General features: G+C 40.2%; 1 protein-coding gene across 14 annotated transcripts in view; it reads right to left on the reverse strand.

Annotated features, from left to right (window-relative positions):
- The window catches only part of DOCK9 (dedicator of cytokinesis 9), a 433,207-nt gene that overhangs the window by 228,094 nt on the left and 190,211 nt on the right, over nt 1-14,902 (reverse strand). For all 14 annotated transcript variants that reach the window (XM_073614422.1, XM_073614424.1, XM_073614413.1 and 11 more), the window contains exons 6-7: nt 11,454-11,549; nt 6,579-6,713 (exon numbers count right to left, since the gene is read on the reverse strand). In XM_073614422.1, coding sequence (XP_073470523.1) covers nt 6,579-6,713; nt 11,454-11,549 — 231 coding nt within the window. The remainder of the gene's footprint in view (nt 1-6,578; nt 6,714-11,453; nt 11,550-14,902) is intronic.

The raw sequence follows: 14,902 nt of genomic DNA on the forward strand, positions 1-14,902 counted from the left end.
GATTGCTAATCACTTCAAAAGCCAGATTGCTGCAATTTGTAAGAACATCTCCACTATACAGATATCTTTCCCACTTCACATACCCTGTCTAACAGCACATTCATTACGTTCCTCTTTTGACTGGGCTACTACTGAAGAGGTTACCAAACTTTTCTCAGATGCCCAACCTAACCAATTGTCCCCTTGAACCTGCTCCCTTGAAACAATTATGGTCACCCTTTTATTCTATCCTATGCACTCACATCTTCAATTTCTCCCTCTCTATTAGCACCTTTCCCTCCCCTCTAAAACATGCACAGATCACTCTCATACTTAAAAAGCCCTCATTGGACCCCACCAACCTGAACAATTTAAGATCTATCTCCTTGCTCTCATTCACCTCAAAATTTTTAGAACACTTACTCTACAACCGTCTGAGCTCCTACCTTATCGAAAACAACCTTCTTGACCACTTTATTAGTCCAGCTTTTGCTCACAGCACTCCACAGAAACTGCTCTACTAAAACTCACTAACGATTTACTAACTACTAAAACCAATGGCGGCTACTCCATACTCTTACTATCAAACCTTTCTGCGACCACCGGCTCCTCCTCAGTACTCCCATGGCCTTCAAGATTCTGCTTGTTCCTGGTTCTTCTATTACAGTGCTCCGTGTTACCTATAGCTGTTTCCTCTCCACTTTCTCCTTTCTGTAGGGGTTCCCCAATGCTCTGTTCTTGGACCTCTTCTCTAGCTATACCTCCTCTCATGGTCCCTTAATAACCTCCCACAGCTTTCAATACCATTTCTACACAGATGACACCCAAACCTATTGATCTATACTTCTCACCTCACAGGCTTGTAATATTCCTCCCTGACGTCTCCATAAAGATTAATAATTTAAACTATTAGTCCCTCCCCTCACCCCAGGTTACTAAGTGCAATCCTAGACTCTGACACGTCCTTTCGTCTCCCATCACTGTCTAAAGCATGTATACTTCATCTCTAAAACTTCTCTAAAATGTGCCCCCTTTTGACTAATGAAACCACATCTCTCGCCTTGACTATTGGAACTCCCTTCTCATAGGCATATCTCTACATAGGCTATCCTCTCTTCTGTCTATCATGAATGCTGCTGCCAAACTCATCTACCTAAGACCACTTTCACACTGAGGCGCTTGAAAACTGCCAATAAAATGCTGGGCTTTTCAAGTGCTTTTGAGGTGTTAGCTGTGCACTTTTTTTTTGAAGGTCACGTGACTCAAAAGAATAATTTTAGAGGCTCTTTTGAAGCGGTTTTCATGTGCTTTTGAGGAGCTTCCCATTCATTTCAATGGAGAGGGGCATTTTTGAGGTGCTTTTTTTAGCGCTCCCAACATGCTCCAAAGATGCTACTTGTTTTTTCACCAGCGCACCGCCCCAGTGTGAAAGCATTCATTGATTTTAATGGAAATTGGTTTTTGTGAGCTTTTTCAGTTGCTTTTTGAAGGGCAAAAGTGCCTCAGTGTGAAAGGGTCTTACCACTCAGTGTCTGCCACCCCTCCCTGCCATTCACTCTACTGGCTTCCGATTGCCCAATGAATTAAATTCAAAAATTAACAAGTAACATACAAAGCCATTCACAACTCTGCCCTGAGCTACAATACCAATCTTGTCTCCAAAAAAACACCCAAGCCATCCTTTCGGCTCTTCCTACTCTCTTCCTGCTCTCTAGCTTCCTTTTCTCCTAATCCCATGCTCATTTCCAGCACTACTCCACAGCCTCTCCCATCCTCTGGAACTCTACCTTGATTTGTCTATCTCCTACTCCTGCCACCTTTAGGCAATCCCTGAAAACTCATCTCTTCAGGGAAGCCTATCCCACCTACAAAAATGGAACTTTTAACTCGTCCATCTGTTCATCCCCACAGGCATTACCTTTTTTATCACTTGCCTCACCCTATTAGATTGGAAGCTCCTAAGACCCTCTTGTATTTACTGTATTGTAACTGTACACTCTCCCTTTATACTGTAAGGCGCTATGCAAACTGTTGGTGCTATATAAATCCTGTATAATAATAGTGGTTTATAGTTCACAGTGTGCGTGTATGTTTGATGAAGAAAGATTTAGGTTAAAGGGCACTGAAGATAAAGCAAGATCTTTTTAACTTTAAATATATTTGCTTTTACTTGTTTCTTCCCTTGAATGTATAAAGCACTTTATTGGGAGCATTGATTATTTGAGACTTTACACACGAGGATACTGCTTGATATGCTTTCTATAATTTTCATTCTTTTTGTAGAAACTGACACAGGATAAACACTTGTTGATCTTTGCAGGACTGCACGAGTTGATTTTACTGCAGCACTTATTTAAATTTCAGTTATAAAAAATTGTTGACTCAGAGTTAGGAGGGGTATACTTTTGTGTGAGCAGCTTTCTTAATTAACATTACTCCAATAAGTGGAGAAGTTATACTATTATCTTTACTACAAAAGGTTTGGAAGGTCTGTAAGATTTTCCTTCACCTCGTGCTCTGTGACAAACATTTTGGATTTCCGATCACTTTTTTTTTTACAAGAGAAAATGGTCACCAAGACCAAACAGGAAGAATGTACCTAGCATGGAGATAGACAGCAAAGGGAACCTGACAGAGGTCATAATATTGCATATTCTATGCAAAACCAAAGAAAATGTTCTGGCTTTACATACACTTTAACATGAATTGGTGCAAGTCTGTACAGCTCTCTTGCATAGTTATAAAAATGTATACTTCTCCATATTCTAGAACAAAACGGTCTATATGATTTAATGATCATATAATTAATGTTTCCCCCTGCAGACTCTAATGTTAGAACCAATGCATTTATTTAAAAAAAAACTGTGGTAAACATTTAATGTGGTGCATGTAAAAACGCTACACATTTTCATGTGAGTAAACCTTTTAGTATTCTGTACAGGTTTGAAAAGGCTTGGATTTTAGAAACCACTTAACAGCACTATGTGGGCACTTATCAGCTCTTTACTCCCACACAGGCAGCTATGCACAATCTTAACCAATAGCAAATAATAGTTTAATCTGGGAGTGTAGTGCAAGGTATATTTTGATAGTTCTTTTTTTTATATATACAGCAAGAAACAAAGTTAAGAAAAACAGAAAACTCTTCATGCACTGAACACTATGTCATGGAAATACAACACTCCCAGTCCCAAGAGAATTGTTTTCTTTCTCCAATACTAAAATGGATGCCAGACTCATAACAGCAGTACTGGAACTATCAGCACCTTCCTCCACCTCAGTTCATTTCTCAACCATACAATCATCTCTTCAAATGTATCCTTTGTTTAAATCGTTGCACAAAAAAAATATCTGCAACTGTGCAGGAATTAAAGTGGAAATTTACCTAAATAAAAAAATTGCAAACAGGCAGGACATTTAATGCGGAACAGACATGCTATGCCTCCTTTGCATTAAAGTTACTTACCTGCCTGTCTGCACTGTACACTGAGCAGGGGAAATCATCACACTGAGCACGAGCGCTCAGTGTAATAATTATAGCAACGCTGAAATGAATGAACTACCGCACATAAGAGAAAGTAGTGTCATCTTGGCCTGGCTAAAGGAAACAGCCGACAATTAATAACCGAAAGCCACCTGGCTGAAGATGTCCGGGGGCTCTGAGTGATCACTGCACTGGAGAACAGGTGAGTATAGTTCTGCTTTAAAGTGGTTCCAAAAGGCTTTTTACCTTAAAAGAGAAGTATGGGTTTTGTTTTTTTCCCCCAATCATACTTACCTAGTTGGATGTAGCATCAATCTCAATGCTGCATCTGTCCTCTGGCGCCTCTGCACTGAGAACCGAGCAATCGAACATGGCTGATCGCTTGGTTCTGACAGCTCCCCGAGCAGAGAGCTGCTGACGGTTAGTCACAGCTCTCTGCTCTGCTCCTCCTCGCTCACTAGAGCGCTGGGCTGTGGAGGGGGCGGGGCACCGGCTCAGGCTGAGCTGTGTGTCGGTCCAGGCACCTGCCAGATCCCGAATTCCATTGTTGTGATGTCGCGGTACCTGGACTGACTTCTGTGACGCAAGAGAGGTCACAGGTCACAGGAGTGCAAAACTAACTGCACTCCTGTGATCTATAGGAGAAGTATAGCCAAACGAGCTTTGGCTATACTTCTCCTTTAAAAACAGCAAGTAGCAATTGGATCATAGGAAAAAGGCTGCTCCACCCCTAATAAACTATTGGAAAGATATCTCCCATGGGTTTTTGTTGCAGCAATAGAAATCACACAATTTCAGTTGTATATATAAAAATAGAAAATCTTTATTAAACAGCGGGTTAAAAATTAGCTGGTCTAAACAATTCACGTCCTAATCATGAGGACATTCCTACTCAGCACATGTGAAGCAGGGATCCATAAAATTGAATCAAATTGCATATCCACCAAACTAACGCGTTTCAACTTATGCAAGGTCTTCATTGGGGTTAAAGAAGTGGAAGCAATCCTACATACATCGAAAAAACAAGAAAAAGTGCACAGTGAAATTTATATTACCTTTACAGAGTTATGCATGATTTTGTGGTTTTATACCACATTCATAAAGAATATATTACACTTACAAGGATATGGACGTGACCGGTGTCCAGACCAACAGGAAATGGCTTTATATAGCTTCCCTTCTTTTGTCTGATTACAGGGCTTTTCTGGAGGGTGTTTCCTTCTTGTTGCTGTAGTATTATTATTCAGCTTATACTTTGTGTGGTGTCACTTTTCAAACAGGTATGTTTCTTTCATATGTAAAAAAAGAGTGCAGTGCTAAAAAATATAAAAGTGCATTAGTGCAAATACAAACAAATATCATAAATGTAATGTTTGTTTGTATTCGCACAAATGCACTTTTATTTTTAGAAAACGGAAATGCCCCCTAAGATGGGATTTTAACGGCAACAACACTACCAAGGTTATATAAAAAACAACGTTTACTAAAGCATGTAAAACATTATCAATCACACATGTGATGATCTATAAAAACAGAGCATGAGCAAAAAATTCATTGCAAACGTACAAATAAGCATATAGTAAATATAGTGTTACTCTCCAGTATCTGAGAAAAATCTTTGGTATCCAGCGCTGCACTCTTTTTACATATATTATCTGTGCCTGGTGTCTGGGTTATAGTGCACAGCTGCTTATTACATTTTAGTTCCTAGCGCAGATATACCCTTTACATGTTTCTTTCATGTACTGCCATGTCTAAACACATACTTAATTGGAAGGTTGTTCTTAAACATATACAATGTTACATTAACCCTGATCTCTAGAACCATTAGATATTTTATATATAAATCTCTATAAACATATTTCTAAACATGTCATTGATTAGTGATGGAGTGTCCCTACGCTTTGAATTAATTTAATGAATGCAAGCAAGCTGTCTTTGTTGCCCCTTGTAGGTGACCACTGATCCTCAGTAGGGCTTGCAGCCTGTTTCGGGCCGGGACCCGTACGATCTGCACCACTGATCCATTTTCTGTTGGTCTGGACACTTGGTCACATCCATATCCTTGCAAGTGTAATATATTCTTTATGAATGTGGTATGAAACAGCAAAATCCTGCATAACTCTGTAAAGTTAATATAAAATTTCACAGTGCACTTTTTCTTGATTTTTTTTTTATGTATGTAGGATTGCTTCCACTTCTTTATCCACCGATTAAGACTTTGCATAAGTTGAAACGCGTTGGATTGATTTTGTGACTATGCAATTTATTTCAATTTTATGTATCCCTGCTTCACATGTGTAGGAATGTCCTCAAGATTAGGATGTGAATTGTCTAGACCAGCTAATTTTTAACCTGCTGTTTAATAAAGATTTTCTATTTTTATATATACACAACTGAAATTGTGCGATTTCCCTTGCTGAAACAAAGGCCCATGGGAGATATCTTTCAAATAAATACTTCTCCTTTAATGCATTACCTGCAGGTTAAAAAAAAAAAAAAAACAACACACACCTTTCACTATTTGTTCCCTCCAACCCACTCCTAAATACTGACTTGCGAGTCCTGTGATGATCCAGTGCTGAGCCTGTCTGCAGCAGTACTGATTCTCTGCCTCCCCTTTCTCACAGGCTCAGAGACAATCAAAAGCTGTGAGGAGAGAGCAGGGGGCCGCACCATGCTGTTTGGGCCGCACCATGCTGTTTGTATCTTTAGACACACATAGCCCTGCTCGGAAGCGAGCCCACAGGTGCACCACCATAGGAAAAGGCTTCCAATGAGGGCACAAACAGAAAAGGAGGAGCCAATACCACCGGCAGGGGACCCCAGAAGGGTATGATTCAGGGCCACCCCATGCAATACCATTGCACAGAGAAGACGAGTATAACAGGTTTGTCATAAAAAATAAATAATAATAAAATAAAGTGGCTTTACAACCACTTTAAGGAAGGCTGGAATTCCGCTTTAGAATGTCAAAATTTACAGAGCAGTTGTACACCAATCTCAGCTGGAAAGTCAAAGATTTCCTACTATGTTCCAAAGGTGTAACCAAAGTTCCTAAAGAGTAGCAAACTATAAAGTATATAGTGCAAAAAGGGATTGGGAAATGTATTACCTGTACAACACCCATGCAGGAATCAAGGAATATTGACCCCTTAGGTTCTTTGGAAATTTTTTCATCTTTGTAGAAGTTTAGGTTGTATGAGCCATCACCAAGTTGAATGAGGTGGAAAAATCTTCTTTTGAAAGACTACAAAAAAAAAAAAAAGCACAGTGATCAAATAAATGTGCATTTTTAGAGATTTGGGGCCTGGCACATCAACAGTATGCAATAATAACTAGCTATACATTATACGTTTAGAAACATACAGAATTGGCACTTATGTCACTGAACCAAACTTTTCACTATGAGAAGCAATGAATCACTTCTTGTGAGATGTGCAGCTGAAGACACTCACACGACATTATAATGCTCTGCAGCATTCTGTTTGTCTAGGTCAGGGGTCTCTAAATTTTCCAACCAAGGGGCTAGTTTACTGTCCTTCAGACTTCAGAGGGGCCAAAATGTGACCAGTTGAAGTAGAAAATGCCCCATCATTGGTTTTAGTGGGAGGAATAATGTCTCAATGATGTCAGGAATAGTGCCCCATCATTGGTATCAGTAACATGAATAGTTCCCCATCATTAGTGTCAGTGAGAGGAACAGTGCCTAATCATTGGTATTCGTGGAAAGAATAGTGCCCCAACATTGGTGTTAGCTGGGCCGCAAAGATAACCTAGACCACTGGTCTAGGTTATCTGTTTAAAGCGGGATTCCGGCCGGCTAAATTTTTTTTTAAAGTGAGCCGCTACAAACACTGTAGCTGCTGACTTTAAATAAGTAGACTTACCTGTCCTGGGTGCACGCGATGTCGGCCGCCCGAGGCCGACCCATCCCTCAGCTCTCGGGTCCCGGCACCGCTATCCTAAGGTAAACAGGCAGCGGAGCCTTGCGGCTTCACTGCCAGTTTCCTACTGCATACGCGCGAGCAGCGCAGTGCTCTGTGAATAGACCCGTGGTTTTCTGGAAACACACACAGTTCCCAGAAGGAACTGAGGAGCATTACACGCCGTGGAATAGGAAGAGGCAGATTAGGAAGACTGCCTAGCAACAAGGGTTTCAGGTGAGTACATTTTTTTTTGGTGCATTTTTTTTTTTTTTTTTTGGGTGGCCCTCCACTTTAAATATAACATTTTAGCTTTCAGATAAGTGAGCCTGAGCTGGACTAAAAAGGTTAATAATGGTTGGCACTCTACAGTACCTTCAAGCATCCGGTAAGACCTGTTCACACATACAGCAATGACCTGCGTTTTATCGCACTGGAAGAACGCAGATCACTCCGTGACACATAGAAAACTACTGTTTTCAGTGTGCCCTGTTCACATCACAATGCTGGTGTCATAGGATGTGCAGTGCGTTGTGTAAAAATGCTGAATTTTACTGCAATGCAAGTAAACTTAAACACAATTCAAGCCTATTGAGGGGGAAAATGCTGTTTATTTTGTTCCATACAAGAACTCACATACCTCCCAACTTTTTGAGATGGGAACGAGGGACCTCTATTAGCAAAAGTATTTAGGCATAGGACACACACCCTGCCACACCCCCTTAAAGGAGAATTATAAAAAAAAAATGGGTTAGTTTTTACCACCACTATTCCTTTATATTGGCTTTAGAAATTTAGAAATGCCGCAATTTAGAAACGGGAAACACTTTTTGAAAGGTAAAAAGTGCATTTTATATACAACTATACACATCAGACCAAAATGAGGGACAAATGAGCAGGAAAGAGGGACATTGTTCCAAATCAGGGACAGTTGGGACCTATGAACTCATATGGCAGCAATCTTTGAGATGAAGTAGAGTGTGTGCTGTGGAAAGCTGGTTAATGAGGTCTCATTGGCAGGGTGTAAAGAAATAGAGGAGTTTGTAAAGCCGCCTACACACGAGCGGAAAGTCTGACAGAAAAAGTCAGACAGAAGCTTTTCATCGTCTATTCCGATCGTGTGTAGGCCTCATCGGAATTTTTTGTTCTAAAATTCTGAAGGACCTAGAAATAGAACATGTTCTAAATATTTCCCACGGAACCAGTTCATAGCTCGTCTATATGCTGCTCCGACAGACCAAAAACGACGCTTGCATTGAAGCAAGTACGAGACGGAAGCTATTGGCTACTGGCTATTGAACTTGCTTTTTCTAATCCCGTCGTACGTGCTGTACGTCACCGCGTTCTGGACGGTCGGACTTTGGTTTGAACGGGTGTAGGCAAGATCGCTTGAATGGAATTCCGTCAGAGAAACCTTCAGGGTTTATTCCGACGGCAAAACCAGTCGTGTGTATGTGGCATAAGCCATGTGCTGGCTGCAACACTAGACAATCCTGTGTGCAAATGTCTCTCCAAACCCAAAAATGTTCATCTGTCTCTCTCACTTCTCCTCTCAACACACACACATGGAAAAAGGATGTGAGGTCAGCAAAAATAACATTCTTAGCAATTTAATGCGCAAAAAATGTGTTAAAATGTACAACCACACGCAAAAAAAATCCACATCATTAGAAGGCAATGCACATCCATTTTTTAAGCATTTTTATGAATTGTAATGCACGTTTGTTTGTTAATTGCCCATTAGGCTACAAGCTTCATTTGCAGCACCATGAAATCAGTGATCTCCTAATTAAATGAAAGTCACCAAGAGGTAAAGGTCCCTTTCACACGTGCGGACCACGTTTGTTTCATCAGTTGAGTCACATTTTTTCAAAGAGGAAATGGATGAAGGTTACATCACTTTTTCATCTGTTTTTACATCAGTTTTTGTACATCACCAGCTAAAGTCCTTAACTACGGTACTTGAGTCTCGGAGCCATTTTTTCAACATTTTTTCATGCAAAAAAAACAAACATTTTGTCCATTTACATCCATTTTACAAAACTAAAATAGGGCTTTCATTCATTAAAAAAAAAATTGATGTTGACAGATGTGGAACTCCTGGTTCCGGGTCACTTGAACGCTGTGATAGCCTCAGATTGGCTATCACATTGATCAGTCACTGTGAAGCCCGCCCCTGTGCTTCTCTGCGAAAAGAGAGGAAAGATACATTGTTTCTCTCTCTCTCTCTGTGCAAGGCGAGAGATGCAAACAACTGTGTGTAAAAAAAAAAAAAAGAAAGAAAAAAAAATACCTAGATCAAGGTTTGATCTAAGTCAGTGCCAAGGTTAGTGTTTGGGTCAAGTAAGGGTCAAGGTTGTTCTTCAGTGGTAGGTTATGGTAGTAACAAGAAATATACAGCTAAATTTAAAGTGGATGTAAACCCGATTCATGAAATTTGAGCTGGGCATATCTATCTGTAGTGTTTTCTTATCTCTCTTTAAAGCATTGTGTCTTGTATCTCTATCCTGCTCAGTTCCTCTGTTATCAGCCATCAACTTTTGACAAGCTCTCGGAGACCCTAGATAGAAGTGTGTGTGCTGAGGAGGTTGCTATAAATAGATTAGCAGGCTGCTAAAAGATACACAGACAACCTCTGTATGTGTGGGGAGGGGGGTGTGCCTTTCCTCAAATCAGCTGTCTCACAGTCCAGCAATAATCCCCTCCTAGAGGGGAATGAGGAAGTGAAAATTCTAACAGAACGTGCACTTTCTAAACAGTATATAAATGTGAAAACAGCATATATACATGTATAGGGAGATTTGTTTCATCTCTGTTTATCATCTGAGGCTGTTCACTTCACTTGGTATATGTGAGGGTTTATATCCACTTAAAAATTTTTTTTTTACTATTTTGGGAAAAAAAAAAAAAAAAAAAAAATCAGGAGATATCCATAATCAAATACCTCCAAATGAAAGCCTAATTTGATCACAAAAAAAACAAGGTATAATCCACCTGGATGCGCAAAGTGGTTGTGACGATATGTACAGTTTTAGCAACACGTCAACGTTGGAAAATTGTGCTTAGGCATTAAAGTATTACTAAACCCAGGACCCTGCATTCACTATATCTGGTCTCCCACAGTACACAACATGGAAATGCAATTATTTTAGTAACTATAAACTGCCAAATACCTTTTCTCATCAGCAGTATATAGCAGTCTTGTGATGTCTGGTTAAAGCTTCTAGGAGGGAGTTTTCATTCTCCTCTGATTGTCCTATGAGGCAGCAGGACTCCTGACCCTCTATATGGACAGTGCCGATTGGCCCTGTGCTGATCACATGCACCCTCCCAAGAAAAATAAAAAAACTGAGCATGTGCAGAGTGCCCCCAAGGCTCTACTATCAGCAGATGAATTGGGAACTGTGTATGAAGGGGAGGATAAGAGAAGACAGGACCAAACAGCCTTTACACACAATGTGGAGAATTAACCCATTAGGTTCCACAGAGAGTATAAGCATGCTTTACGGCATATACAGATTTTAATGTTGTGGGTTTAGTCACACTTTAACATTTGTTTTACCCTTAGACACGAAGGGGTTAAGATTGAGTTCCATGTTCCTGCTCCCTATACCCTAGGACCCTATACATAGGGCTTCAATTTCTCCCCAAGTAGAGATTACGCCCTCCTGACACTAACCCTACTTCTTATCATTCAGCAGTCAATTGTCACAGCCTCAGTAAGTAGCAGAGGCTCTTGTATTTGACAGCTGAAGGGCAGGAGGAGAGGCTTAGCACCAAGAGGGGGTGGTGTTCATTCTAAACTTGCAGAAAAGACTTGGACCTGTATACAACCAAATCTGTTACTATTTGCAGAAGACAAGAGTAGGGTCTATAAAGAGTTTCCTTCATAGATCAAGTCTCTACAATGTATGGAAAGAACAATGCTCTACACAAAGCAATGGATGATAAACATTGTAGCCACTTATTATCTGCATAGACTGAAAGACATATTGTATTACATTGTATTATTGTATTTACAATAACATTCAAATGATTAAAGTTTACTGGAGTGTGATACTTACCCTCATGGTGACGCTTATTGCACTGTTCATGTTTCCCTTGTACAGCCAGCCATGTTTAGTGATTCCCCCTTTCTGTGACCCGAGGGATGCCGCATCCTGCATACAAAACATTCATTTTGAGCTGAAATGTCTTTGTATAATTCACAATGTTTATTGTACTATGGTTTTTAGTAGAACACATCACAACATTATGCAAATTACAAGAGTCAACAAGAGAACAGTTGTAAAGCGCTGAGCAAACTGTTGGCGCTATATAAATCCTTTATAATAATAATTATAGTCAGAACTGCTGCGAATGCAAATAATTTGAATACGCTGCAAGACCAATTAAGTCAAGCTTCTGTAAATGCAAGCATCTATTTTAAACCAAGTCAAGCTGGTTATTGCAATAGTATGTATTCTTGCCTTGTGCATGACACATTCATTTTTAATGACCCATCTTACAGGAAGCAATAATGCTATTGCGGTCAATCCCATAAAGGTCACCGATATGTTTCACTTGTAAACCTGACACGTATTGTGCACAAAGAATTGGATCCCTAAAACCCAACAGCCTATTTACTATCCAGCAAAATATGAAAACAGACTTTAAAAGGGGAACTCCACTTTTGTGGGGGAAAAAGAAAATGCAAATAAAAAAATAACATAACATACAATTGTGACAAGTCATGTTGTAATTGAATGTGGTTAAAAATTATCTTTAACCTACATTGCTGTAATTTTCTGTAAAATGCAATGCAATATGTTTACCTGGGAGGTGTTCTGTACCCTTATGGTGTACAAAACACTCCCAGAAATGTCATTCCCTGCTTGTGTGATTGGCTGATTAAGATACAAATCAGATTTTGAGCATCCCCTGCAACCAAAAAGTAATTTTTGGTGAGACGCTCCCAAAGGAAAATAACATCTAAAAAGGGAAGCAGACCTTGCCACTTTCCTTATTAAAACCCTGTGTATGCAGCAGCTGATATTAAACCACTCTCATACAGATTCACTAAGAACATGCACACAGACAGTGGTTTCTTCAAAAAAAATAAAATAAACAAAAGGTAGGAACCGGCAACAAAGTTAGTATCCCTACAATGTGCATAGATCACCCAGAGGGGAAAGTTTTTTTCTCAAAAAAAGGCGGAGGTACTTTTAAGTAAGAGTAGGATCACCTGTACAGAAGAAAGATTGTAGCTCAAAAGCTCCAGACCTGTTGAAGGCACCCGCCCTATACGATCTTGCAGGTGTTGGCTCTGCTCAAATTAGGAAGGGAGGAAAAATCCTGGATGGCCGCACACCGCTGAAGGCATCTTTATTGAAAGATTAAAATCTTATGCATAGAAAACAGGGGAGAACAGCTAATGTGTTTCACATCACACCAGATGCTTAGTCATATGAATAAGCATCTGGTGTGATGTGAAGCGCGTTAGCTGTTCTCCTCTGTTTTCTATGCTTCAGATATGACTGTTTTTTAATTTTAATCTTTCAATAAAGATGCCTTCAGCGGTGTGCGGCCATTCAGGATTTTTCCTTCCTTCCTAGGATCACATATAGGACTATTCAAGTGAAGCCACATGAAAGAGATATTGCTGTATCCCTGTTCTCCCTGCGCTGCTCTGCTTTGTCATTTTTAAAACTCTACTTGGTTGTTTATTCCTGGCTTGTGCAGACATGCTACAGAGGTCTATGTTAGGTCTATGGGACCTGCAGAGCTTTTCAGCATATCTATATATGCATGGAAAGTGGTTTCCATGCTTGCATAGACATGTCACAAAGCTCTGCCAGATCCTAAAGACCTAACAGAGACTTGTAACATGTCTGTGCATGTGTCTTTGGAACCTGGCAGAAACCTGCAGTGTGTCTGCGCATGCACAGAATGGAAAAACTGCCTTCCGGGATGTACAATGTGCGCGATCCATGTCCTTATCGTATAGGTGAGGAATAAGTGATTTTCTACACAAAGAATAAAAAAGGTATTTACCATAAAAAAAAAAAAAAAAAAAACTGCAAATGGGTAGAGGAAGGAGGAAGGAAGCAGAGGAGAGAAAGTTTACTCCATTGGAGAAAATCTGCTTGAAGGCTCAGTTCGCAGAACTAAAAACACCAAACTCAGGTTCCTTATTTTCAAAAACAAAAAGCCATTTTTGTGACCATCCAGAAGCGTATACCCAAGCGTAATAAAAAAAATCCATTTTTTTTTTCCATCTCGCACCCTCAATGCTGGTCTGTTAAGGAATTAAATATTTACATCAACTTTATGTGGGACTTTTATGCTGTTCGGAAAACAGTTTGGCTCTCTGACAAATCCCACTTCTGTATCTTCTTTAGAGAAGCTCCTTCACTCCTCTCGTCTCAATAAACAGATTCCCGACTACTTACTAGAGCTGTGTGTGAAAGACCATCCTAGATACAGTCAATCTCAACTGAAGTGGACTTTGCCAGATTTGTCTCTTAAAGGTGTGAATTTGAACAATATTATAATAAAACAGTTCTAGCCTCCAAAAGATTGTTATTCAGGTAAAACGGTTTTACCATAGTTGTTTCACTCCGGTTAGATTGCATAGACTGGACCTACGTTCCTCGCCAGACTATTTTTGAGGCTGTGGAGCAACTGCTGACTTACTCCATTATATGTGGAACTGTCCCTTTGTCTCTGCTTTCTGGACGGGGGTGAACAGTTTCCTTTCCACTGCTCTGGGTTTGCCCAACATTCTACATCCTAAGAACTGCTTTTTGAACATCTTTGGAGATTTGCCTGTCTTCAAGTATAATAAAACAACTACTGCGTATACTCTATTTTTATGTGAAGAAGATTATCCTTCTGTTTTGGAAAGTTGCCCCCTCTTTTGTCACTAGAAACATGGACAACTATAGTTAATAATAATCTTCTACTGTATGGACTAACATTCGAACTAAGAAAATGACCTTGACTAATGTGTGGGGTCGCTGAAATCCAGATCTGCTGGATAATTTGTTTATTGTATCTTTAAAAGAGTTGTAAAGGTAATTTTTTTTTTTTTTTTTAAATAACAAACATGTTATACTTACCTCCACTGTGCAGCTCGTTTGCACAGAGTGACCCCGAACCTGGTCTTCTGGGGTCCCTCGGCGGCTGTCTCAGCTCCTCCCTGCAAGAACTAAACACGTTCATGCAAACTCTCTCGCATGGTGTTTAGTTCTTTCGGGCGCGCTCTCATGATACAGCTGGCGCTGACTGTATCACTCGGCCCCACCTCCCGGCACTCCGTGTCATTGGATGTGATTGACAGCAGCGCGAGCCAATGGCTGCGCTGCTTTCAATATTTCCACTCTAGCCAATCAACGGCCAGGCTGAGCGGCGAAGAGGAAATCGGAGACAAGCGCAGCAGGTGAACGGGCTCAGGTAAGTAAAATGGCGGGGCTGGGAGGGCCAGTATTGTCAGATGTTTTTTCACCTTAATGCAGGTGAAAAAAACGTGAAC

This window comes from Aquarana catesbeiana, linkage group LG02, assembly GCF_042186555.1.
Source record: "Aquarana catesbeiana isolate 2022-GZ linkage group LG02, ASM4218655v1, whole genome shotgun sequence".
In the NCBI taxonomy this organism is placed as follows: Eukaryota; Metazoa; Chordata; class Amphibia; order Anura; family Ranidae; genus Aquarana; species Aquarana catesbeiana.